This window comes from Adiantum capillus-veneris, chromosome 24 (assembly GCF_014529385.1).
Source record: "Adiantum capillus-veneris isolate H3 chromosome 24, ASM1452938v2, whole genome shotgun sequence".
Lineage (NCBI taxonomy): Eukaryota > Viridiplantae > Streptophyta > Polypodiopsida > Polypodiales > Pteridaceae > Adiantum > Adiantum capillus-veneris.
In genome coordinates, this window is record NC_140954.1 from 29,126,576 (window position 1) to 29,154,538 (window position 27,963).

The 27,963-nt window shown below is 46.0% G+C and overlaps 1 protein-coding gene across 1 annotated transcript; it reads left to right on the forward strand.

Annotated features, from left to right (window-relative positions):
* Positions 1-4,821: 4,821 nt before the first annotated feature.
* Positions 4,822-27,963, forward strand: LOC147426145 (ubiquinol-cytochrome c reductase complex 6.7 kDa protein). The gene is made up of 2 exons (XM_086498307.1): positions 4,822-5,067; positions 27,615-27,963. Exons 1-2 carry the CDS (start codon positions 4,933-4,935, stop codon positions 27,669-27,671), a joined length of 192 nt encoding a protein of 63 aa, XP_086354433.1. The 5' UTR covers positions 4,822-4,932; the 3' UTR covers positions 27,672-27,963.

A 27,963-nucleotide genomic window follows, 5' to 3' on the forward strand; every position in this document is an offset into this window, starting at 1 on the left:
AATTTGACGTTTCCGACACCCTCAATGTCTAGTTCATAAGCATCACCAAGTCTCACTTTGCCACAAGAGTGAGAATAAGTAGAGAACCACTCTCTATGTGGTGTCACATGGAAAATCACACTAGAATGTACTATCCAATTTTGTGCATATTGCACATCTTCTATAACAAGAGCCTCGACAGGTAGATCTGCTGTGAAGACCAACACGTCAGAGGTAAGTGGCATAACAACCGCTGGAAGAGTCTCTCCAATAGGAGAATTTGGGGACTCTAGCACATTGATCTCCTCTAACTTTGCTTTGCCCTTGTTTGAATCATCAGACTTAGAAGTTTCATCGAATTGTTTATCCTTCTTGCTTTGCTGCCATTTCCTGCAATCCTTCTTCACATGCACTTTTTTATGGCAGTGATAGCACTCGACATTACGCATAGAACCGCGAGACTTACTGCGTGAGCCCCTACGTTCCTTGATTTTAGCACGACTTTGAGTGCGACCCCTCTATCTATCACTAACAACATACACATCACCATCCATCTTGCTTTCGAGAGATTTCCTGCGAATCTCCTCGGTAAACAGACTTCCAAGGACATCATTGTACACTAGACCAGTACCAAGTGCTGAGTTGCTAATCGCAGTACAGAACGTATCCCAAGACGAGGGTAAACTGCATAGCGAGAAGATACATTTGATTTTCTCATCGAAGACCAAACCCTGAGTGGTCAACTGAGTGAAAATGATATTGAACTCATTAATGTGAGTAGAAATAGTGCCATCTTCCTTCATACGAAGTTCAAACAGCTTCTTCATCAAGAAAACCTTATTAGTGGCACTTTTGTTTTCATAACTGGAACACAACTTATCCCATACATCTCAAGCAATCCTTTCTCTAACTATAGTAAAGTACACAGATTCAACCAAATGCAAACGGAGGGTAGATTTGGCCTTAGCATCAAGTTTCTCCCACTCAACATCTGTATACTCGCCCTCTGGGTGCTCCATGATAGGATCCAACTGGCCTTTTTGTATAAGAACGTCTTGAATCTGCTCTTTCCAGATAGCAAAATTCGTCCCATCAAATTTTTGGATATTGTAAATATCCTTTTCACCACTAGATGACATGGCTGCAAGCTAAAGATAATATGGCGATAAACACTGGTATATTCTGGAAAAAAATTTGGCAGAGTTTCCCCAGAAAAATTGACAGAATCTCAATCTAAAACTGTCACAAGGGATCAGTAATGCATAAAAAAAATAATGCTCTTAGAGCATAAGACAGGCGCATCAACCACTAACTGTGCATAAAAAGTCAAAAGCTGATCCAAGACTGCCAACACAACGTCAAATGCACCTAGCCCTCTCTTTACATGTCCTATGGCGAGGCCACCAAAAAAGGGGTACTCCAACAACCTGTATCACCGAAAGGATCTCAACATTCGAGAATCCCCCAGCTCAAGAAAACCTCACACTATCGACCCTCACAAAAGGTTATGCAGACAAGAAACCAGCCCAGTCTCAGAAAGGGCCTCTGAACCGAGTCTCAAAAATGGTCGAGACTGCCAGAAACAAGCCAAATCGACTCCACAAAAGGTACATATGTCAGTTTCCGCAACTCAACGTACATCCACTGTCAACAATACTGCAAGGTACAGTATACGCGCTCAAACAGGTGCCAAACAAAATGTGCAAGCAGTGAACAAATCCCCGTGGGGAGTAAAACCGCTCTCAAAAGAGCTCAAGCACTATCAAAAGTGCCATAACAATGCTTATCCGCATCAAATACTCCCATTGAAATCCGTGCTGATGCAAAACACTGCAACATGTAAGAAACCTGGATGTCCTGTATGTATGCAAGAACCTGTGAGGAGATGGATGCCTGAAAAACCCAAGACAATGTCGATGCCAAAAAGTGCTCCTAATGAGCCCATAAACACCGTCTCAATAGCACATAATAGCCATAAAACGGCTATATACCATCCCAAAATAGTCTCTGAACAACCTACACCTGTGTTCTGTACCTGTACCTATAGCTGTAGCAAAAGTGGTGTTGAAAAATACAACTCCTGAAGCGTAGCTCGGATGAAGCTTTTGACACCTAATGGAAATGCTCTCGGAACGCTAAACTTGTCGATGCCAAAATCGAAAACCTGTTTGCACTTTTGAAAGTGCGCGCACGCGTGGACGCGAAAACAGCACGCACAAACCCTTCTCTGATACCAGTTGAAGGTGCCGCGGGAAGCGTGTGCGAGTGTAAGTGCGGGAGTAGAGAGAGAGAGAGAGACCTGCTTTGGGTGGAGTGCACAACAACGTTATCCTGTTGCAACTCCTTATTATGTTGTATATAAAGAATAAGTGTATACATGGTTAAGTTAGTAGATGGGTTAGTAGTAAGTGGGATGTCCTGCCAGTTGGCCTGAATCCCAACAAGCTTTACATGTGTCCATTATTCCCTTTGTGTAAAGGGGAAGCCTTGGAGTGTGTGTGTGTGTGTGTTTATCTCTCATCCCCTACAAAATGGGTTCACCCCCTCCTTCCTAGGGATGTGGGAAGACTTTTTAGTCTTCCCATGACCATTCAATTCCCCTATGCTTTGGCCATTGGATAAAAGGTTTAGGTTTTTGAACCTTAGCCTATGGAAGTCTTAATGGAGCTGAACCTTAGGTCTTTTAAGCCCCATTGAAGCACATTGCTCTTTTGCAGGCTATCCCCCTTTGGATCCCTATTTTCCCTCCTTTGGATCCCTGACAAAGACCGGTCTGCAGTCTTACCAATATTCTAGCTTTTACTCTCCTGGTACTTCCCCATATTAAATGACCAATTTAACATGAGAAAATCATTTGGGAGTATAATTAGATATTGGTTTTTATGAGAATTGAGATGAAGTGTGAGCTTGTACTCTAGCACAACAGAATAGATATGTCAGTTCAATACAACGTGTGAGCATATGCTCAAACACAACATATTGAAAATTATCTTTGAAGTATTAATATATCGCTTTGCATAATATCTTTCATGCAAAGCAATATTTACCTCATTGTAAATCTCTATCCAAATATGTGACCATGGCTCTAACAGAAAGACGTAGAGAGAAACTCTATTTTTATATTCAATTTGGAGTGTGAGTCATAAAATCTACACAACAAAATCAAATAAATAAATTACAAATGAAACTCTAAATTACCTCTAAGTGTGAATTAATAACTCTACACAATAGTAAGTAATATTTAAATTTAAATTAAACCTAAATTATATTGGAGTGTGAGTTTACACTCTACACAATGATTGCTAGCAGCCAAATATTCCTAACCATCTCCAAGTGTGAGCTTTCACTCCACACAATGGTCGAAAGCCTCTATTTAGTTCCTGTCTCTCTTGGAGTGCGAGACTATGCTCTAACACAAAATAGAGAGACAACAATTAAACCTTTTCAAATCTGAAAATTAAAAAAAATTCATTTTAATAATGCTTTAAATTTTTTATAATTTTAGTTTGAAAAATCACCTTCTAAACTCTTTAGCTTGGGAAGAATTCAAAAATTGAAATGATTGAGTTTGTGAGAAGAGAGTTGCCGTGGTGGAATATATAACAATATGTTTTGATCATTTTTTTTTCGTTTGAAATATTTTTTGATCGAAAACCATGTTTTTTGATTGAAAAATGAAGAAATTATATGAAATTGCAAAATCTCTGACGTGACAATGTTTAATATGCTCGTTTAATACAAGCCATCGTATAAAACGAGCATTAAACACGTATAATTTGTTTGGTGTTTAATGTATAATGCAACTTAGCATGTCTCCCCTGTGCTAACTTGTCCCTTCAACTCGAGTCCTTTACAAAGAGGAATTCGTGCTCACGGTCGTTAGGGGTGCCACCAACACCCATCATCCAATCAGATTTGAGGTTCTTTAGCAAGCATGCAGCAGATGCACGTCGACTATCTCCACCCTGTGTGACAAAAATGTGGACAAAGTGTGTTTACCATAGGATAAAGGGGTCGAAAAGTAGACGGTCCCCTTTACTAACTTGTATAACCCCCGAGTAAGTAGCAGTTGAAGTTGATTGAGTTGTTGGCTCACAAAAGTTGACGTACTGCCTTATTATTTGCTGGTACGCGTGCTCAAACCTCATTCAAGAATGCTTCAATACAAGTGCAGCAGTGCCTCTAATGCTTCACGTAATGCGTTTTGCATTGGAAAGTGTGACATCAAATCCAAAATTTCTTTGCGGCATAACTTTCAAAATCACCAACAACGCTCGATAGCCTTGTGCAAGGTGCATCTTCTGTGGTTCCTCGCCTGGATCTCTACACCATAGCTTGAGCAATTCCTTGCACAATCTCGTTGTCTCTATAAGGTAAGGGGGCTAGGACTATTGCTGCCCCAAATTCTATGTATGTTGGAGCCTAATCGCTACCATTCCATATCGAAAGCGTCACAATAATGCTTGATGAGGTGGCTAACCATGAGCGAGCGCATCTTGCATTCACATCCGCTATATTACTAGCCTTCATATGCAATATTACAATTTTTCGCTACTTCTGCATTTGAACTGAGGTATTGCTTAAGGAAAATGATGAGAAACTTTCCAACTAGAGTAATCCAAGCATTGTGAAGAGAAAAATGGAGGCCACTCTCTGCAATATGCTTGTTAGACAATAAGCGGTGCACCTCCATATAGCTGCCGTACCATTGGCCCTCTTACCTTATGAGCTCCTTTGCCCTACCCTTGCCACCTCACAGTTGTCTTCGCAATAATCCTTACTGCCCGGACGACGTTTTTTTGGCTCGTCCGGCGCCCATGGGTGAGCATACAACATGAGCCAAAAACTCTGCCCACATGGCCTACAACACAGCCGAAATGCATGCGCGAGATCAGTAGAAACATTTTACCCTCACGAAGAGTTTCTCTGTGACAGATCGAGCAAGCAGAAGCAATGGCAGCAGCAGGGCGTGCAGCACGCGGCATTCTATCTATCATCCCTGCCAACATTCGCCCTCAGACCACCGACCTCACTGCCTGCGTCTTTTGGGGCGGCACTTTTACTCTCGGGGCCCTCTGGCTTGTCCAGGTACGCCCATTAACCCTTTCTCTGTTTCTTATTTTCTCGTTCTGTTTGTCCTGGATTCGTGCTTTTCCGTTTTTGGCCCCTGATCTTTGTTTGAGTAATGTTTTTTCCAACTAGTTAGCATTATTCTTTACACTCAGCCTCGATGTAAAAGAAAGCGTGGACTTCTAATGGACAGCTTTCAGATGATGCACCTTATTATAGTAACACAAACTGGCTTCTTCACTTTGGAAAATGAATGAGAGGATGGTTAAATATACTGAACAGCATTCAAACTTGAAAAACTACAAATGGTCTAAACCTGATCACAATCGAGTAGTTATTTTTGGAATTTATCCTGCAACATTGCCATTTCCTACTTTCCATAGTATAATCTGGTGGATTTGTAAAGCAGGAATTTGCCAAGGAAGGAAGAGGATACTATTTCTTTTTTCTTGCGTGTCTAAGGAGAGTTTTTGGAAGGCAAAGCCATACATCCCTTTCTTCTCTTTTTCATTGGCTACTAGATAGGGATACTCTTTTTTGGGTCGTCTATCTTGAAATAGGTAGCGGAGCTATGAGATGGATATAGTGCAGACTTGTGTTTCATTCTTGAGAATCGTGAGTTGTTCTTGAGATGGTTCCTTTGTGCAGAATGTTCAAAAATGCTACCAGCTATCTTTGGTGCTTAGAAACGGTGGTACCTTCTTAGGACCCTCGATTACCTCAAATGGCTTCCTCGTCAATAAATGAACTGTGTTGTTGTAGGCAAACTCCACCAAGGGCAAATACTTTTCCCATTGAGTCTCCTGATCCGAAATATAAGACTAAAACAAATCCAAAGCCACTGAATTGGCTATCTCAGATTGTCTGTCTCTCTATGGGTGGAATGAGGACAAGAACTGCAACCGCGTGTCAATGTTCTCCCAAATTGCCCTCCAAAACAAACTAGTGAATCGGGAATCTCTGTCCAAACAATGGACTTATGCATACCATATAATCCGAAAATCTGTGAGAAACAGTTTCGCCAAATGATGGGGCTTAACTGTCTTCTTACCGGAATGAAGTGAGCTTGCTTACTGAATCTGTCGATGATTGCCTAAATGCCATCATGCCCACTCTGAGTCTTGGAAAGATAAAAAATAAAACCCATGGCAATGCTTTCCCAAGGATGAGAGGGTATGGGTAAAGGTTGTTGTTAGGTGCAGCGGAAGTGAATGTTTGAACTTTGCTCAAGATGAGTGCTCCGAACTGTGCTCAAGGTTCCTTTTGTTCTTATGGAAGGGAGAGCCTTCCGTTCTTAATGAGAGAGTGCAATGATCACAAACAAGTGAATGAACACTGTGCGTGAAAGTGCATGAGACTGAGAGATAGAGAGAGAAGAGAATATGACACCAGAGACGTTGTAAAACCCTCCTCCGAAGGCCCCACTCTCTATGGCGAGAGCGGTCTACTTATGATTGCACAAATCTCTACAATGCTTGGACTTGCCGACGATGTTGACGACGACGAGATGGGTCGAATTTGGAAACTCTAAGGGCTGAAATCTGCAAATCTTTATTGCTGAATTCTGACTCTGTGTCGGGGACTATGTCGATGACTACGATGCGATGACGACGTGCTGTAAACGCAAATGCTGAAATCTGCGTTTTTCGGGCTGAAATTGTAAACCTTGCGGAAACTGACCGTGCGGCGAGGAACTGTTGCAGGAAGGTGAGATCTGCGAGGTTCGGGACTTGATCTGTGGTGTCTAAGGGCTGAAAACTGAAAACGCTGATGGTTCTTGGTGTTCCGTCGCGGTGAATTTGCAGAACGCTCGGGCTGATCTGCAAATAAAAAATGCTAGGGCTGAAAATGGTTTTGTTGTTGCCGGGTGGCCTGCAATTGCAAAACGCTAGGTCTCTTGTTGAGTCCTATGTGGCCAGGGATCTGCAAAAGAAAAAACGTTGGCTGATCTGGTCCCAAAACGCTAGGTGGTTGCTGTGGAGCAAAAACGCTAGGGCTTGGGGTTTTGTTGAGAAGTTGCCTGTTGAGCGAGTGCTCCTGCTGCCTCTTCTGTCAATTAGTGCTAGCCTAGGTTTGCTTATATACAAACTTACTCAATTTGCCCCACCTACTTTCCAACAAAAGTCACTTAATAAATAAGTGAAAAATGTCAAAAATAGGGAAAAGGTTTAATGCACTGGAAAATTCCCCTAATGGATTCTGATGGGAATGTTGATGATCATGCTGTGTGCAACCAGAGGATATGCATCTACACTAAGTGACTGGTATGCACGATTTACGAATAGACTCATAAAAGCGCCGGATCACTGCTAAATCTAGACTGACTGGACTGACTGAACCCTTGTTGTGCTGTAGCTTGTCCACGGACACATAGGGTTGGATGTGTCACGTGACATCCCCTTCTTTTCAAAGTGAGGTACTGGTACCGAACTGTATGGCGTCGAGGGAGATCGCCAATAGCATCCGGAATCCTGGAAGGGACTCGTCACCGGTCCACTCTGATGTGTGGGTCGTGCGGTACTTGAACTTCATAAAGGTTTGCACGCTTGCTTCTTTGGGCCGCGTCGAAACCGACACAGTATCATCTGTAGCTCCTTCAATGCTTCAACATCGTCTAAAGTCATGCTTCGTTCTTCATCAAGAATCTCCAATGGCTGAAAACTCATGAAACCATTTCCAACACAAAAACATGAACATACCTATTCCATGTAAAGTGACTGGAAAAAATCTTATCTCCCTAAAAGACTGTGCATGCAATGTAGATGAACAAAGAGACGGAGTGCCAACCCGTTCACCACACACACACAAACAATAAGATCGAATCTTTCTCTTCCGATCGAAAGCAATCAACTGTGGCAATTCACAACGGAAATGCTCATGCTTGGTGCTCATACTTTCATGTGCTCGTTCTACGAATGTGTCATGCCAAGGAAGAGACATGGAATGTGACTTCCTTACATACATACTTTTCAGCTTTTCATGAACAATTCGCATACATTCGTGCTTATTCATGAGTGAAACGTGCTCAACGTACAATATGTCATCCCTTGGGAAAAGGAATCACATAAAGACGCTGACGAAAATACAGGAAACGATCACGAATGAAACACTCGAACAATGCGTGCCGACGAATCATTTGAACACATAATACTTCCTGTAAGGGTTCTTTGGACCTAGGCTCGAGAGCCAAGATCGGTTCTCCGTGGGAAATCGAATCTGTAATGAGATTAGCTTCACTAGAAAAAGTATCAACAACTAACACATCATCCTTGTGAACAATCACATCGTCTTCATGCAAATCATCACGCTTGTGAGAAATCACATCTTGATTATGCAAATCATCATGCTTGTCAGTGTCATCCAAATCATCATGCTCATCATTATCATTCAATACATCATGCTTCTCATAATCATGCAAATTCTGTGTGTCATGCTTGGGAGAAGAAAAGACTGAGAGAGTCTCCGTCTCCTGAGTCTCTTGCATCTGTGCCTACACTTGAGAAAAGAGTCGCAAGAACTCTTGCATGTGTCGATTGCTCTGTTCTTGTCTTGCTTTGGCTACCTTTCTTTCTGCTTCCCTTTCTACTTTGCTTTCTGCGTGTCTGCGATCCATTTCTGCTTTTCTTTCTGCGTGTCTTGCTTCGCGTTCTAACTTCATGTCCATCACCATCTTGTCGAAAGCCTCCATAGGAGTTAGTGTAATCCTTGACGTAGGTGGAGAAGGAGGAGGGCCGGGAAAACCTCTTGGTGGGCAAAATTCTTCTTCGCCATCTCATGCTCATCACCTCTAAGCGAAGTATCCATTCCGCTTCGATTGATGACCATTCTGAAGTTGTGGGTTCTTGTGGTCTTGGGTTCTTAAGTTTACGAGGAACTTGGGTTCTTGCGGGTCTTGAGTTTCTTGAGGTTCTTGAGGTCTTGAGGTTCTTGAGGTTTTCTTTCGCTTGCAATCTGTGTTCGAGAAAGGATCTTCTCTTCACCCGAGCTCCTCTCTTTCCTGCGGGCACCCCTTGGCGGCCTTGGGCTCACACCAAGGTTGCTTTTTCCCACCTCACGTCGATTGGCCGGCCGCTAAGTGCACGGTCCGCTCTCAATGAGTGAAAAGAGGCACAAGGGGAGGCTGGACAAGCCCTTCTTTCCTGGGTTGCCTGTCACTCTTCAAAAACACGATTAGGAATCGACATGCCCATGCGAACTTGGGTGCGTGCGACCGCAACAAGCAAGAAACATTCTTGTGATTCTTGTGGTTCTTTCCTTAGTGATACAGAACATTGCCAAAGCTCTGATACCAATGTAAGGTGCAGCGGAATGAATGTTTGAACTTTGCTCAAGATGAGTGCTCCGAACTGTGCTCAAGGTTCCTTTTGTTCTTATGGAAGGGAGAGCCTTCCGTTCTTAATGAGAGAGTGCAATGATCACAAACAAGTGAATGGACACTGTGCGTGGAAGTGTATGAGACTGAGAGATAGAGAGAGAAGAGAATACGACACCAGAGACGTTGTAAAACCCTCATCTGAAGGCCCCACTCTCTATGGCGAGAGCGGTCTACTTATAATTGCACAGATCTCTACAATGCTTGGACTTGCCGACGATGTTGACGACGATGAGGGCGACGACGAGATGTGTTGAATCTGGAAACTCTAAGGGCTGAAATCTGCAAATCTTTATCTGCTGAATTCTGACTCTATGTCGGGGACGATGTCGATGACGACGATGCGACGACGATGCGTTGAAAATGCAGATGCTGAAATCTGCGTTTTCCGGGCTGAAACTATAAACCTTGCGGAAACTGACCGTGCGGCGACGGAACTGTTGTGGGAAGGTGAGATCTGCGAGGTTCGAGACTTGATCTGTGGTGTCTAAGGGCTGAAAACTGAAAACGCTGATGGTTCTTGGTGTTCCTTCGCAGTGAATCTGCAAAACGCTGGGGCTGATCTGCAAATAAAAAACGCTAGGGCTGAAAATGGTTCTGCTGTCGCCGGGTGGCCTGCAATTGCAAAACGCTAGGTCTCTTGTTGAGTCCTATGTGGCCAGGGATCTACAAAAGCAAAAACGTTGGCTGATCTGGTCCAAAAACGCTAGGTGGTTGCTGTGGAGCAAAAACTCTAGGGCTTGGGGTTCTGCTGAGAAGTTGCCTGTTGAGCGAGTGCTCCTGCTGCCTCTTCTGTCAATTAGTGCTAGCTTAGGTTTGCTTATATACAAACTTACTCAATTTGCCCCACCTACTTTCCAACAAAAGTCACTTAATAAATAAGTGAAAAATGTCAAAAATAGGGAAAATAGGTTTAATGCACTGGAAAATTCCCCCAATGGATTCTGATGGGAATGCTGATGATCATGCTGTGTGCAACCAGAGGATATGCATCTACACTAAGTGATTGGGCATGCACGGTCTACGAATAGACTCACAAAAGTGCCAGATCGCTTCTAAATCTAGATTGACTGGATTGACTGAACCCTTGTCATGCTGTAGCTTGTCCAGAGACACATAGAGTTGGATGTGTCACGTGACAATTGTAGGAGTCCCGGTTCCTTATGCCTGTCAAACTTGACCTTTTGGCATACTAAGCAACTAGGAACAAACTCGTCCACATCCTTTTTGAGCCTTGGCTAGTAGAAATAACGCATATCTATGCCGCGGTGGCCGGAAAAAGGAGGACAATTGTCAAAATTTTCCCCTCAAAGCTTTGTAACACACATCGTTTTCCGCGTCAAATAGCCGTCCTGTATGGAATAGCCCGCAACTATCTCTTTCCACTCTTTAACCGGTTAAAGATGTCTGCAAAATTAGGATCGGTGGCGTACTGATCTACCATATCCTCGGCGCTTCTGTGATGAATCGCGGAAATAGCTAAAACCAAGGGCTTGCGAGACGTGTCACTAAATTCTTCGGTCCCTGAACATGGACAATCTGGAAATGAAACTGTGACAGAATGTTAGCCCACCTCATCTGCTTTTTCGAAAACTGCTTCTAAGACAAGAAGTAGTGTAAACTCTGATGATCTGTAGACACAGGAATGTTGGCTCCGAGTAGAAAACGTTGCCACTGTGAAAGAGCATCAATAACTGCCAAAAGCTCTTTCTCACAAATCTGTGCAACCTGTTTAGGATGTGAAAACTTCCTATTTTCGCAAGCTATAACACGGCCCTCTTGCCTCAAGACTTCCCAAACTGCGACCACAAGCATCACAGTAAACCTCAAAGGGCTTTTGCAAGTCTGGCAAAGCTAATACCGGATCCATTGTCAATTTTTCCTTGAGAGTCAGAAATGCTGCAACTTTGACGGTTTCCAAGTAAAAGGAACCCCTTTTTGAGTCAACACATGCAAAGGAGAAGCTATGCGTGCAAATTTTCGAATGAACCGCCGATAATATGAGCACAAGTACAAAAAGCTTCGAACTTAATGATTATTTTTCAGATCAGGCCAATCACGAATGGTGCCGGTGTCGCGGGATATGTCTTCGTGTAACAAACTGATGACGTGTCGACCTACTGAAGAACGGAGCTACCGGCTGAGGGGCCTAAACCCTAAGAAGAACAAGTAACAGAAGAAGTGTCACAAAGTGATGACGTGTTTGCTCGAGAGCAAAAACCCTAACCCTAAATTCTGCCCAAAACCCTAATTCTGCCCGAAACCCTAACCCTAAAATCAGAAACCCTACGAAGAAGCAACAGAAGAAGAAGAAGAAGAAGTTTTACAGAGTTACAAAGTCTTGACGAGTGGCCTATTTTTAAAAGAAGAGTTCCCACCAACTTATGGGGACCTCGTCCGATGGGGCCCCAAGTGACACATAAAGACATTAAAACTCAGAGAGAGGGTAGAGGCTCTCTGGACAGAGGGCATGGACAGCCAGGTTTCACCTGCAGACAGAGTGGCCTCAGGCCTATCTCAGCTTAGCCACTTTTTTCTCAGGAGTCTCTGGGTCGCCGGGTTGCAGCGAGAGAGGCGGAGCAGCATCTCAGACGAGCCATTGCTTCACTACAGAGGATGCAGGAGCAGCATCCAGACAGTCCATGGTTGGAGGAGCAATTACAGCAGGCTCGACAGGAGCTTGCTAGCACAGAGGAGAGGCGTCATGAGTTTGCCTTTCACCGACAGGGATCTCAGTGGACTCAGGTGGGTGAGAGAGTGACTGGTGCTTTTTTTGAGATAGTGGGACCTCGTTCCTCGCATGCCAAGGTCATTCAGTTGAGGAGGCCCGATGGGTCAGTTGCTTGTGAGCCTGAGGATATGCATGCAGTTGCTACTGACTTTTACCGTGAGTTACTGTCGGTTGAGCCTCAGTCAGAGCGGCAGGATGCATGCAGGGAGCAGGTTTGGGCACAGATGCCATGTCTTGTGACAGAGGAGATGCGCCAGAGGCTAGAGATGCCACTTCAGCTTGAGGAACTGCACACGGCTCATAGGGCCCTCCCTCGTGGTAGGTGTCCAGGTGAGGATGGGTTGACTCCCAGCTTCTTCTTGTAGTATTGGGACCTGCTTGGCCCAGATCTTTGTAGTGCTTTTCAGTACATTTTGCACACAGGAGTGATGCCTGAGAGCATGAGTGAGGGCCTGATCTACCTCATTCCCAAGGAGGGTGGCTCCTTGGATGAGATTCGACAGTGGTTCCCCATCACCATCCTCAACTCAGCCTACAAAATTCTTGCCAAGGCTCTGAGTTTGAGGATTAAGCCACTTTTAGAGAGCCTTATACATGGGACTCAGACAGGTTTTGTCAAGGAACGCAGTATCCTTGACAACATCTTTATTTTCTGGGAGGCTTTTGCCCTGGCACGGCTCCGTGCCGAGGACCTTGTGATTCTTCTTCTCGATTTTGAGAAGGCATACGATCGAGTTGACTGGGAATTTCTAGAGGGCACTCTCCGAAGGATGGGCTTCTCAGATGCTTGGATCATAGGGGTGTCAGCTTTGTACAGACAGGCTCACAGTCAGGTGCTTTTGGCAGGAGGGAGAGGTGAGCGCTTCATGCTCACACGCTCGGTCAGAGAGGGTTGTCCTCTTGCCCCCTTTCTCTTTCTGTTCTATGCGGAGGCGATGAGCAGATTTTTCGTGTCACAGCAGGTTGGTCTTCGGGGCTTAGCACTCCCTATTCGGGGAGAGGAGCTACTGGACGCTGAGTTTGCCGATGACTCAGCCTTGTACTTAGATGGCCAAGAGGCCAATCTTCACAGATGTGAGCAAGCTTTGGAGACCTTCTGTTGTGCATCGGGCGCACTGATCAACTGGACAAAGACAGTGGCTTTCTCGGTTGGTAGTGCTCTTGTGCCAGATTGGATGCCAGGAGAGGGTTTCAGGTGGATTCCCCAAGGGACTGCAGTTCGGTACTTGGGTTGTCAGGTTGGTTTGGACTTGTCTCCCGAGCAGCAGATTGCTCCTCTTCTCCTGTCCATCAGTAGAAAGCTGTTACATTGGAGCTCAGCACGACTTTCGCTGGCTGGTAGAGTAGTAGTTGCCAACCAGGTGCTGTTGGCGACTATGTGGTATATCACTTCCTGCTGGATCTTCTCGAGTTCTTGTATCAGCCAGGTAGCGAGGCTGATCAGGAACTTCCTTTGGTTAGGACGTGACACTCAGATGGCCCGAGCCAAGGTGGCTTGGTCGGTCATCACGCTTCCTTGTTCTCAGGGAGGGCTTGGGATCATTGATCCAGCACAGCAGAGCAGAGCCCTTCTTGGGAAGTTCATAGTCAGAGGACTTCTTCCAGGTGAGGAGCCCTCGAAGGAGTTCTTGTTGCAGAGGCTTCGTGCCAGGGTCCCTCAATCACGAGGCCCTTGGCAACCTTTGACCAGATGGATCTTTACAGAGATGCGCCGAGTTGGTTTGAACAGGAGACTGGAGGACCGCTTCGTTGTGAGTTTGCTTCGCTCTTGGGAGCTCTTACGGCGTGTCCTGGAGCAGCGACTGTCGATGTGCATGGAGGATTGCCTACGGCAGCCCCTCATCTGGAACCCCATGGTTAGCACTCAGAGAGGCCACTTGGTTGGTAGTCGGCCTCATGTTTTCTGGGGTCCCATGGCAGCAGGTCCAGCGCGCTCTCTAGGTGACTGGCTAGAGCTCATACGTTTGCCAGACGTGGTGCATGGTTTCCAGCTGCAGGGCATGAGAGGGGTGCAGAGCATGTGTCAGGACATCTCAGAGTCAGTTCCAGCTGAGTGGCTCACGCCTCTCGAGCCAGTAGCACCCCGGTGGATGGGAGCCTTCACACGACTGGAGGTTCTCATTTCAGTTAGGGCCTGCTCAGAGACTGTCCCAGCCTTGTTCTTCGAGCTGTAGGGTGGGGGACGATTACAACGAGTTGCAGTAGAGGCCCCGCAGGTAGCAGAGTGCTGTTTTCAGAGGATTCGAGTTGTGGGCATCTGTGGGAGGACTTGCGTCATAGACCCTGACCCAGCAGCTCTTGAGACTGGACACTGGAGGCTATAGGCTTGGGAGTGTTGTCCACTGGCACGAGTACAATGGGATCCTGGTGAGTGGCTATGGAGGGACCCCTTCTCTTCTGCAGACCACCCAGGAGTCCCCTTCTTTCAGTACACTGTTCGGCTTGGATGTCATATACTTGCAGCACAGAGAGAGGCCCGCCCCACTGCAGCACGTCATTTGCAGGAGGAGGGCCTCACAGTCGAGTTCTTGGCAGCCTTTTGGCAGAGGCTGTGGGACTCCAGACAGCCGATGCGCGTCACTTTGTTTTAGTGGTTGGTTGCACACACAACTACAGCAGTAGGGAGCTGGCTTGCATAGTGGTCTCTCGGCCGCATGTGCAGCCTGTGTGACCAGTTGGTGGAGAGTCAGCGTCATTGTCTTTGGGACTGTCCCTCGGCCCAACAGGTGTGGCTACGAGTTCTTCGGCTGATGCCTACTCTCTCCACGGCTAGACAGTACACTTGGGGGGCAGCGGCTTGGTCCACTCTCACGGGCTCGGCACTTCAGTTTGAGCTATCTTCCACCAGCAGGATGATAGTGATACAAGGGGGGCGTCCTACACTCCAGCCTGCTACAGAGCTTACTCCACAGGAGTGGTGTAGTGAGAGAGAGGAGTGTTGGGAGCTCATCAGTGGCTTGACACTTTGGTTCATTTGGCGAGCCCGCTGTTTCTGCATTTTTGAGGTTCGCTGTGTGCCGCCAGTAGAGACTGTTCGTGACTTTTGGCTAGAGCTGATCCATACTCTCAGAGGACAGCTTGAGGGACTACAAGGCAGCTCCGACCGCATGCGGGAGCGGCGCGAGGCTTTCCTTCGACTCTGGCGCCCTGGGCCTTTCTACACCATTGTCCAGGGTGTGCTCAGATGGCACTACCGACTACCTGTGTGGCTCTTCCCTCCTCCCATCCCTTGATTTAGCCTCATTGTATATATGTTGTTCTTTCATTGGGAGAGTCTCCCCATCATGTTTGTTGTAGCCCTCTCTTGCAGAGGTGGTTGTAGCCCTACGGGCAACTTTCATTAACTAATAGAAGGATCTTTTTCTCGGAAAAAAAAAGTGCCAACAAATAGCCTATAGTCTCGAAAAATGCTGTCCATCATCCGGTTAATTGTCGCAGGAGCATTGATTATCTTCTCAGCAATACCCCCTCAGCCACCTAGCGTTTTTGCATCATCATCCATCCCTGGCGTTTTTGCATCTACACCCCAGCCTTGGCGTTTCCTTCCACAGCAGGCCTTCGCCATCAACAACAGAACCCTAGCGATTGCAGGATCATATGGTCGCCAGCAGATCCAGCATTACCAGCATTTTTCCCAGATCAGCCCTAGCATTTTGCTAGCGTTTTTGCTTTCAGCCTTCATCTACAGCAGATACACAGCAAATTCAGCCTTCGACACAGTAGCCGAACTCCCCCAAGTTGGTTGCAGATGTTCCCCCATTTTCAGCCATAAAAACGCAGCCAAAACAGTCATTTTCAGCCACCGAAACAGTCCCCGAATTCAGCGATTAGAAGCCTACAGATTTCAGCCATCGAGTCGTCGTCGTCACCACCGTCGTCGTCATCAGCATAGTCCCATTGCATCAGTCCATTGCATACGCATTGTACACCTTTTGCAATCAAAGTAGACCACTCTCGCCGACGAGAGTGGGGCCTTCGGAGGAGGGTTTTACAACCTCTCGGTGTCGTATCTCTTCTCTCTCCTTCTCTCAGTCTCATTCATTTGCATGCACAATCCATTCACTTTGTTCGTGACCACAACACTCTACAGACGGAAAGCTCTCTCTTTCCCTAAGAACTAAAAGGAACCTTGAGCAATAAAGATCACTAATCTTGAGAAAATACAACATTCATTCTGCTGTAGAATGTTTTTTTGCTTGTTGCGATCGCACGAACCGAAGTTTACTTGGGCGTGGCGATTCTTAATCGTGTTTTGTTGAAGAGTGACAGGAATCCAAGAAAGAAGGGCTTGTCCAGCCTCCCCTTGTGTCTCTTTTCACTCATTGAGAGCGGACCATGCACTTAGCGGCCGGCCAATCGACGTGAGGTGGGAAAAAGCAACCTTGGTGTGAGCGCAAGGCCGCCAAGGGGTGCGCCTGCAGAAAGGAGTAGAACTCGGGTGAAGAGAAGATCCTTCTCCAACGCGATTTGCAAGCGAAAGAAAACCTCAAGAACCCCAAGAACCCAAGACCCTCAAGACTCAAGAACCTCAGAAATCCAGGATTCTCACGAATCAAGGACCTCAAGAACCTCAAGACCCTCAAGAACCCAAGTTCCTCGCGAGCTTAAGACCCTAAGATCCTAGTGCATGGTCGTCACCCGAAGCGGCATGGATACGTCGCATTCAGGTGATGAGCATGAGAGAGGCGACGAAGGATTCTCCCCACCAGGAGATTTTTCCAACCCTCCCCCTTCGCCATCTACGCCACGAGTTGTCCTCACTCCTATGGAGATGATGGTCAAGTCGATGTTGGACATGATGGCACAGCAACAAGAAACGAATCGAGTTGCCTTGGCACAACTCGCAAGCAAAGCAGATGAACAGGCAGCAAAGGACCGTGCACAAGAAGCCAAGGACCGCGAGCGCGATGAAAGAAACGACAAACTTGCTGCACAATAAGAAGAGAATCGACTTGCTCAGGAACGTGAGCGCAATGCTCTTGCCGCAAGACAGGAAGAACAGCGACTTGCTCAGGAACGTGAGCGCATTGCTCTTGCCGCAAGACAAGAAGATCAGCGACTTGCTCTCGAACGCGAACGCGTTGAACGAAAAGAACGCAAAGCAAAAAAGGAGGCCGAGCATGAAGCTCAAAGGGAGCTTCGCAATCAAGAATTTATAGCCCAAATCCTAGCCTCGAAGACCTAACCACCAAAGACCGTGGGAGTTCATCAAGTGGCGCAAGCCACGATGCGGATTCACACAATCCAGTCACAGAGAAGTTGACTTTCAGTAAGTATGACGGTAAGATGGATGCTACTGTTATTCATTCTTGGTTGCATCAATTTAATGCTTATTTTGCGACAACTAAGAAAACAGGCAATAGCAAAGTTTTGACGGCAGTTATGCACCTTGCCGGTGATGCCATAAATTGGTACCAGGCATGGCAAGAGGCACAGCTAGCCGCGCACCTAGAGGCAGCCGACGATTTCACGCCCCTCTCTTTTAGTTGGGCTGATTTCCAAGACAAGCTCAAGGCGCGGTTTATGCCACCTCAGTACCTTGCATGATTGAAGGACGATTGGCGAGCTCTCAAGCAAAACGGTACGCCGGTTATGTCTTTCTCTAATCGGGTTTTGCAGCTTGGCACTCAATTACGCAAATCGGATGCAAAGCGCAAGGAGGCATTTCTTTACGGATTGGACGAGTATATCAAGTATGATGTCGAGGTACTCGATCCAATCGATCTCAACAAAGCGGTAGCCATTGCTCTCGCCCACGAGATGAAGCACAACAAAGGAAAGCCTAAGGAGAACAAGACTTCCACAAGTACCTCGCAGACTTCTCAGAACTCGCAGAACGGTAAGAATGGTAAGAATGATAACTCTTCGAATCAATCTTCCAACAGTATCAAATCCGAATCGCGTCGGGAGATGTCTACAAGACAGCTTTTCGGACGACTTTTGGGTTATTTGAGTTTTTGGTGATGCCTTTTGGCCTAACCAATACTCCAGCGACATTTAACCGGATGATGTTGTGCGTTACACAGCGGTTGAGGGAAAAGGTTTTAACCGAATGCCACTGTCCACCTTTTTCGGGTCACCGCGGTATAGCTACCACCTTGAAAGGTGTAGAGAGATACTTCTTTTGGTCGGGACTCAAGAAGGATGTGGACGATTTTGTACGCAGTTGCTTGGTATGCCAGAAGGTCAAGTTTGACAGGCATAAAGCACAGGGATTGTTTTAGCCTTTACCCATATCCAACCGCCCCTGGGACTTTATTGCATTGGATTTCATTTTTGATCTACCGAGAACATAGAGTGGTCACGATGGTATTTGGATTGTTATTGACAGATTTAGCAAGCAAGCTCATTTCATTCCAATGAAGAAGATAGTCAAGCCGGATTACTTAGCGAGACTGTTTGTGGCCCAGATCTTCAGATTACATGGCATGCGTGAGACGATTGTCAGCGATAGGGACCCCAGATTCACGTGTTTGTTTTGGAAGGCTATTTGGGAGAACATTGGCACGCGGTTGCAGTTCTCGTCATCGTTCCACCACAGACCTACGGGCAATCTGACATTGCTAATTCAATGGTACTAGATTTATTGAAGTCTTACATCTCGGATTAGAAGACTCAATGGGATAAGTATTTACCTTTGGTGGATTTTGTTTACGATAACATGATACACTCTTCGACGGGGAAGGTGCCATTTTGAAATTATTGAGGTGCTGCGAAGGTTCCACCCTTCCTAAGCACGAAAGACGAGGATTTTTTAAGCCGACGAGTATACGCGGGACTTGGACACGGCTTTTGCCAAGGTTCGGGAGGCTTTGTAGAAATCTCAAGAAAGACAAAAAAAGGTAGCAAAGCGCCATCGTTGTGATTTGAAATTGACGGAGAACGATTGGGTGTTCTTACGTTTTGAGAAGGCACGCTTGAGAAAGAAAAATAGAAAGGAGAGACTTTTTCCAAAGCTTAGTATGCGCTACTACGGACCTTTCGAGATTTTCGAAAAGATAAATGATGTCTCCTTCAGACTGAAGCTGCCCAATACTTGGAGAATTCACAATGCTTTTCATGTGAGTCTCTTGAAGCCTTTTAAAGGCGATGTGTCCGAAGATGGGGAGCCTGATGAGCAACCCAAAGTAGAAGAAAACGAGGAGATCCTTGTTCCAAAACAGATATTGGCACATAAAGACAGAAAGATTAAGGATAAAGCGATAAGGCGGTTCTTGGTTAAATTCAAGAACTATCCTGCATTGGATGCGAAGTGGATGGAGGAGGAGGACCTAGCAGATACTCCTCAGATTGTGAATCTTTACCTTGAAGCATTTGGATTAGCATAGTCTATTCTAAATGGAACCCCGAACTCAGCTTGGGCGGAATCTGGTGCAGCGGGTATGCACAAGAGGGGAGTTGCTCCGCTCCTTTGTCAACAGATTACCTCGATTTTTGATACTAATGTCATTAATGTCTCTTTGAGTTTTAGGGATATTGTGGGCTGATAGTATTCTACTGTATGACTTTATGAACTGGAATTCCCGATAATATGATATTAATTTGTTCTTGACTTGTTTAAGTGCAGGAACTGATAGACGAAATGAATGCAGCATTTCGGTCTGAAAGATCTCGATAGACATGGTTGCAATAAGGATTAGTCAATCGGGCATCTATGAGGTCCCGAGTGGATCTAGATGCGATTGCTAAATACGTTGCCGATAAATCATGGTCGGAGACCAGAATGAATTTGTGAATGTGATTTGTCAAGTGATGTCCTGTGATGTCAAGTGATGTCGTGTGATGACATGTGCTAGATGTATGTTCCTAGTGCGTCGGTACTAACAGTCAGTGTCTGCTAAGACAGTTTATGGCTTCTGTCTGTTTTTCAGGGGTAATCGAGGGCGATTACAATGCTTTCAAGAGGGGGGTATGTCAACAAATTGTCATGTGGCTCTACACACACACACACACACACACACACACACACACACACACACACACACACACACACACACGCACACACCCCCGCGCTGGCTGGCTGACGTGGCAGCAGTTTCGAAATTCTGCAGTGACACGTGGCAGTAGCGAACGGACATTTCCGATATTTGCGGCGCGTTCTACGGAACGATGACGTGGCAGTAGCGTACGGGAATTCCAGCTTTTTCCTACGCAAGTGCAAGGCTGAATTCTACGCAAAAGAGTGAGAGCTTTTGGGGAAAAATTGCTTTATTTTGCTTTGTTTACCAAGCAAGAAGCTTGTGAGATGAAGTGCTTCATTTTTGAATGCTTTTAATTGGCAGCTTTTGGGGCTCTGCTTTTGGCATCCCTTGTAACTCTTTATAAGTGTGGTTTGGGCTCCCACTTCTCAGAGCATCTGGACATAGAGTTTGAGAGTGAGACCCAATCACTCCCTTGTACTTTGAGCACAGATTTTAATAAAAAAAGAAATACTGAAAGGGGCACCACTCTTTGGGGCCAATACCTCTTGGCACGGAACTGGCCGATGTCGAATCAAATTGTGAACTGTTTTGAAGTGAATTCTTGTCGTGTCGCGGTAGATTCTTGACTGGGAGTGTCCAAGTTTGTTACTCTCTCTCTTTCTCTCTCTCTCTCTCTCTCTCTCTCTCTCTCTCTCTCTCAGTTATTCAAGTTGTTTGAAGTGAAGTGCTTCAGAGTTTTGCGACACCGCCTTCTCAACAATCTGAACATTAGAACCAGTCTCTAGGAGTCCTGTGGTCTGGACGATTGAACCTACTGGCAAAAACTTCTGAACGAGTCTTGTTTTCGAGCACTTTGGTTTCTGTGTCTTTCTTTGCTCTAGATCCTGAGTGATCTGAGCAACCAAAACCGTTTGCGCTTTCCATTTATCTACGTCTTTGACTTCCCGTTTGCATAGTTACAGGGGATGGGGGGGACGGGCCCTAGGGCCGGGGAACGGCCGTAACCGGGCCGGGAACGGCTCGGAACGTCGAGGGACGGACGGAAAACGGGCCGGACGGGCGGGTCGCAGGGGGGACAGACCGGGGACGGCCGGGGCCGGACCGGGGTCGGACGGACCGGACGGGGACGGCAGGGGCCGGACCGGGGTCGGACGGACCGGACGGGGACGGCAGGGGTCGGCCGGGGTCGGATTCAAAAAAGTGACCGTTTTTGACCGTTTGCAACGGCTCTGTGCAGCCCCAACTGCCATATTTTTTAAGCCTTGGCCCTTGGGAGGCTATAAAAGGCTCCCTTGGGCCTCTTAATACTCATAGTCTCAATGCTCAATGCTCATTCCATTTCCCTCAAGCTCAAGGCTCAAGCTCATTCCATTTCCCTCAAGCTCAAGGCTCAAGTTTGAACTTTGAAGCTCTCCTCTCCCTCTTCTACCCACTTTGAAGCTCTCCTTTACTCTCTCTCCACACAAGCTCTCCTAACCCTTCTAACTTCTAAGCTCTACTCTCTCGAGTCTCTCCACCATCATGTCATCTCAAGCCAACTCCACTTCTCAAGCCGCTTCTTCTCGAAGGAGGCCCGCCGTGCAAACGTGGTCGTGGTGGGATGAAGTCGACTTTAGCTCGCGTGGCAAAGGTGGCGGTGCAAGACCATGGACGTGCAAGCTATGTCCATACAAGAGATCGGGTGGTTCAAACAAAGTGCGAGCCCATCTTCTTCATGAACCCGGTCACGAGGTGAAGTTTTGCCCTCATGTAGCTCCCGAGAAGAGGTTGGATCTTCTTGAGAAACTCACGGTGTATGAGGTTGCGGAAGCGGCCAAGAGGGGCCGTTTTGTTGCCGTTGATCCCTCCGCCACGGCGACACCGCGAGAGCAAAGGGAAGCCAACCTTGACGACATCTCTCGAACCTTCAAGAGCCATGGATCTACACCGTCCTCTTCCCTTCCGCATCGCCAAACCACTCTCAACGAAAATTGGAATCCTAAATTGAAGGAAGAGGTAGATAGGTCGGTTGCCCGATTCTTCTTCCACGACCACATTGCCTTCCATGCTTCGCGGTGAGTTTCCCTTGGCATATGCACATTGCAATCTTCCATTTTGTATTCATAATGGGTTATAATTTCTCGACTCTCCATACTAACGCAACATGCTCTATTTTGTGTGGATAGGTCTCCATACTTTCGAACCATGGTTACGAAAATAGGGGAATATGGCTCCTCTTATGTGCCACCTTCATCGGAGAGGCTTCGCACCACCCTTCTTGACAAAGAGAAGCTTGCCGTGGAGCAAGCGGCCCAAGCAACAAAGGATTTGTGGGAGACCAATGGCGTCTCTCTTCTTGTAGATGGATGGAGCGACACCCGCAAGCGGTCCATCCACGGGGTGGTGGCCTACTCTCGGGGGGAGATGTACTTTGTGGAGTCACATGATGCATCCGATAGTGGCAAGGCCGCCGAGATGCTTGCTGCGGAGTGGACAAGCACCATAGAGATAACCGGCCCGGAGAATGTCCTTTGTATGGTTGCAGATGGAGAGGCGTCAAATAGGGCATTCGGAGCTATCATTGAGGGCATGTATCCCAGCATCCATGTCACATTTTGCATGGCGCATTGCCTCAATAACCTCCTCAAGGACATAGGGAACTTGTCATGGATTTCACCCACCATTGGTGACGCCTCTCGAATTGTCTCCTTTGTGCTCAACCATCAAAAAGTGCGCCATGAATTCTCAAAGAGGAGCCCGTTGTCTTTGCTCAAATATTCAGAGACAAGATTTGCATTCAATTGGCTTATGCTAGGCCGCTTGTCTACATGTGGCGGAGCCTTAAGGGGCCTCTTTCTCAGTGATGAGTTCCAGGCCATGCCGGAGTCTACATCAGCAGTAGGATTGAAATGCCGAGAATGGGCCGACGACGCCGCTTGGTGGGAGGAGGTGAAGACTCTTGACGCCATGGTCAAGCCTATTCTACACCTACTTCGAGTGGTGGATGGCTTGCAGCCATGCATTGGCAAAGTCTACGAAGCCATGGATCGGATGATAGAGGCACTTGAGAAGCTTGTGCCTGACCCTGTTCAGTATGCGGAGATTCATGGCTTGTGTGAGTCGAGGTGGAATGGATACTACTCTCCACTTCATGCGGCAGCTTATGTGCTTGACCCTGAGTTTCAAGGAAGGCGTCAAGAGACCGACAAGGAGGTGAGCAAAGGATGGCGGCTTGCATTGGAGCGCCTTGAGCCTAGCAGTGACATTAGGCGCAAGATTAGAGACGAGCTACTCAACTACAGGCAAAAGAAGGGCTCCTATGGATGTGTAGATGCACAGCTTGATCGCAACAAGATTGGCTCGGTTTTGTGGTGGGAGGACTATGGAGGAGATGGCCCACATTTGCAGCGCTTGGCTGTTCGTGTCCTTAGCCAAGCATGTACCACTAGTTGCTTGGAGCAACTATGGAGTGTGTACAGCCACATTGCCTCTAAGAAGAGGAATCGCCTTGGCGTTCGGAGGGCCAATGATTTGGTGTTTGTGAGCGCTAACTTGCGCATGCTTGCCAAGAGCATCACACACAAGGCAGATCCTTTCACTGAGTGGGAGATGGCACAAGAGAATCCATCTATGGCCGATACTCTTTTGGAGGAGCTAGAGGAGGATTTCGAGCCTCAATGCGAGCCTCCCGAGCCGGAGCCCTCATACGTTGCTGACGACCTCGACTACGACGACGATGTGGAGATTCAGCAGGCGAGCACTTCTTGAGTTTGATGATCATTGATCACTCGACTCTCGAGTCTAGACTCTTGAGTCTACGACTCTACCTACTACATAGCCCTTTGTACTTTTTGTTATCCTTGAGGCCTCAGGCTTGTCCTAAGTCCTTTAGGCTTTTTGACTCTTGAGCCCTTGTGGCATGCACTTCTCATTTTGTATCCATCGATCATCGATGTTTTATTAGCACATTTCAACCTATATGACTCGTGTTCTTTGGTCTATTTAGTGTAAATTTATGGTCAAAGTGATGCTCTATGTGTGTGGCATGTGTGTAGGTCAAAAAATGCCAAAAAAACTCTTTTTTTTTTTTTGCCGTTCCGACCCCCGTCCCCGTTTCCTGACTTTTGCCGTCCCGACCCCGTTCCCGACCCCGACCCGCCGTCCCATGTAACTATGCCCGTTTGGCTTTCCACACAGCCCTCTACTTCTCCCTCTTCTGACTCTCTTCAATCTGCTTGGGTTGGTCGACTGGCTCCTCTTGTAATTCCTGGATAACAACACTAAAACTCTTGGTGATTACTTGCACTCGAATTGTTTTTTCCATCTTCACCTCGGTCACTTCAACCTTTAAATTTTTTGGACATTGCGTTGAAAAGTGCCCGTACTTGCCACAAGTATAACGACTAAATTTTCTTCTGGTAAAATCTCTTCATCCTCTCCTTCGACGCGTAAAATTCTGATATGCTCCCCTTCCAGCCATTCCTCTGGTGGCTGTTCCAGTGTTCCGCTTCTCCACCAACTCCTCTGACTTGACTGGTTATGGATTTGTCAATTCAATCATTGACACATATTTTTGTTTTGTTTAAAATGATGTATTTTTGTCTTGCAATTGTTTTAAACATGACCATAGGCTGCACAATAAGTGCATTGAACACATTTGTCCGTCGAATGTTGGTTAGTTTTGCATTTGACACATCAGGTCTCCACCTTGCCCAAAGATGGTTTAATTTTGGAAATCTTAGATACTTGCTTGGACAACTCTTTAATCTTTTTGGTCCAAGCTCCCTTCTTCTTTGATTTCAGCTGTCCTTCATCCCAGAGCTCTTAGCGTCAGATGAGCTAGAGTCTGATGAAGTTTCTTACGAAGAGCTTTCACTGGAAATTGGCCCTCGGCTCTTTTCCTTTTTAGCTTGTTGTTCTAGTTTTAGAGCTCTCTGAACCAGGTCGTTGAACTTTTTGATTAGGGCTTGTACCTCCTGCTCCCTCAACTTTTGCTTCTGAATCTGCTTAGAAACCATGTTCCCATTCTTTTTTCCAATGGTGGTTCGTGTAGCAACGTGGTCAGCTCCTTAATATTTTCCACATAACTTCTTACAGATAACCTCCCTTGTTGTATCTTGTCTAATTCACTCAAGATGTCTTCATCACTCCTATTTTCACTTTATTCTAAGATGAAAGCCTTCTTCAGTTTAGAGTAAGTTCTCAGCTTACACGTTGGATAGTGGTAATACCACTTTCAAGTTGCCTCTTTCAGTGTTTGAGGGAAATACTTTGCCCAGTCTTCTTGCTCGATATGCTTGAGATTAGCGTACTGCTCAAAAGCTTGTATCCTCTAAAAGTTGGGAAAACAATCTTTAGGCATTGGTCTTCTCTCGGCATTTGGGTTTGACATGATAATCAGTATGTGTATCTTAGCTTTGCCTTCCCTTGAAGAATGCCGAGCACTGTGTGAGTAAGTGTCTTTGAGACCTCTCTGAATACGCTCTTCTTGAATACTCAGACTTTCTTGAAGCTCGATGTGCTTCACCTTCTCGCTTGCTTGAGTCCATTTCTGTGTTCTCACCCTGGGAGCGTGGCTAAATATCATTAGATTCCTGCCTTGATCCTTCAACAGTAGTACTTATATGGTTCTCCTCTTCAGCAAATGCTCTGGTGGTTTTCCTACCTCTTGCTGGACGACGTACATGCATTGTGATTGGCTAATCAACTCTAAGAGAAACTTGGGAGATGGGATCTGTCAAGAGATTTAGCTCACCACTATGATTGCCAAAATGGAAAGAGCTGGAGCTTGATAGCTTTTCAGAGTTAAGACTCAGAGCTACTGGACAGGAAATCTGAGTATCAGATGAGCTGGTCAAGTGTGGTTAATGGTTCAAAACTTCAGATGCAAGATGACATATAACGAGATAGCATCGAATTAGACAAGGTAGATTCAGATGAGTCTAGCACCAGACTTCAGATGAATGGAACTCATAGTTAGATCATAGAGCATCAGAGAAACTGAAATGAACTGAATGAATGAACAAGTTCATATCAGAGAGACACTTGATGAGTCATAACTCAGAATGTGATTTAGATTACAGCTGTATACAAGTGCTTCTTTGAAAGAAGACTCTGGAAATGATTAACTGATAGCTTGGGATTAGATTCTAGCTCAAGAGATACGAATGACACAAATGGTTAACAACAGACTCTCGTAAGCGGTCAATGCATAAAGGTCAACTGAGAGTCAGACTACAGCTGTATACAAGTGCTTTTTTGAAAGAAGACTCTGGAAATGATTGATTGATAGCTTGGGATCAGATTCTAGCCCAAGAGATATAAATGACACAAATGCTTAACAACAGCCTCTCTTAAGCTCTTTCAAGGGTCGCCTAAGAGTTATAAGGGGCTATTGCATAAGGGTCAACTCAGAGTCCTATTTATAGGCGTCGCCACTGGATCTTTGACTATCTATCCCCCCCCCCCCCCCCCCCCCCCGGGCCGCCGTGCACCCAATCCCTCTTCTTGCAAGTATGTAAACAAATAGGGCATTTGAAAGAGTAAACGTCTTTGTTTGAACAATCAGTTCCATATCATACGCGCACATTTATTAAGAGTCGAAACACAGGCCCCCAAGCTGAGCGTCCTTGGCCATATTACTTTAATAGTGATCAACAACTGTGTTAAAACTGTTAACTGAGATCACTCAAATAACCTAAGTTTACAATTGGTGCCCTGGCTTTTAATCTAAAGGCCATGGGGGCCCAAAAGCATCTAAAGCAATCTGCTATTTTCAGCTTAGGACCAAAAGCAACTATGGCCAATAATGCATGCTGGAACTGCAAGAAAAGCTTGCGTAGATACTGATTTTGCCACGTCAACAGCAGTGCCGTACAGGCTGCCATCTCATTAGGCCTGCAGGCTCTACCATATCAGCACCCACACAAGTCGTCATGGTAGCTGTCCGTACAGCCGTGCTATGTTATCATCTGCGATCTCTCTTGCTCTCCGTCTCTTGTATATGGTGAGCGTGCCAGCTCATCAATCTGCTCTCTCTCTCTCTCTCTCTCTCTCTCTCTCTCTCTCTCTCTCACATAACAGGTCTTGAGTTCAACTCTCCTCGTTGGTTAGATCTTTAAGGTCTCTAGGGATAGTTTCCTACGACTTTAAAATACTCTTCTTCTTCTCTCTGTTTCTTTCTTTCCAACCGGAGTGAAAGCTGTCTCCAGACACCTTGTTTATCAATTCAGTGCTTATATTGAATCTCAATTTTGTCAGAATCAAAGAGATGCAGATGTGGTTCAGTGAACTTTGAAGTGTCTTGTAGTTTAGTTTGATTTTCTTTGAGTTCAGGCTGAGTGTGTGGAAGAGGTAGACAGAAATGGAAGCTCCGTGCATCAAATAAAAGTTTGAGCACTCGGTTCCTCAGTGGCTCTATTAACAAAAATCTGAAAGAGACAGATAATCAACCTTACCAAATGATTAATGTTTAGTGTAGGGGTTTGCTTGAGGTTTGTTTTTGAATAGGTCTAATTGTGCCCCTCTTTCTTTTAACACGTGGCGGATAATGTTGATGCAGCCCTTCGATTGGATTAAGGAACAATTCTCAAAGCCGGAAGAGACTCCAAGTTCTTAATATGATATCGTGCATCTATGGAGATTTTGAAGCAAGAGAATCCAATGTGCCAAACGTATATTCACTATAATGACTTTCCTGAAACATTGGACAGACACCACACATTTTCCCTGGTGTACTTTCCGATGGGCGAAGTAGGAATTTCGGGCTTTTTGAATAAAGCATTTTTTTAATGTTTTTGTGGGGCTATTATTGAACAGTTAGTAAAACCTGTAAGGTCTGAATGTGTTGAAGAAGCTAGGTATGTTTGAGCGAGTTCAAGAAGAGTTTGTTGGATAAGTCAGTTTTGGTA

What these genes read in the sequence shown, in the direction of transcription:
- LOC147426145 (XM_086498307.1), top strand. Translation starts at nt 4,933, where the DNA reads ATGGCAGCAGCAGGGCGTGCAGCACGCGGCATTCTATCTATCATCCCT. An exon ending in GGGCCCTCTGGCTTGTCCAG is followed by an intron (nt 5,068 to 27,614) that starts GTACGCCCATTA and finishes ATGTTGATGCAG; the next exon opens with CCCTTCGATTGGATTAAGGA.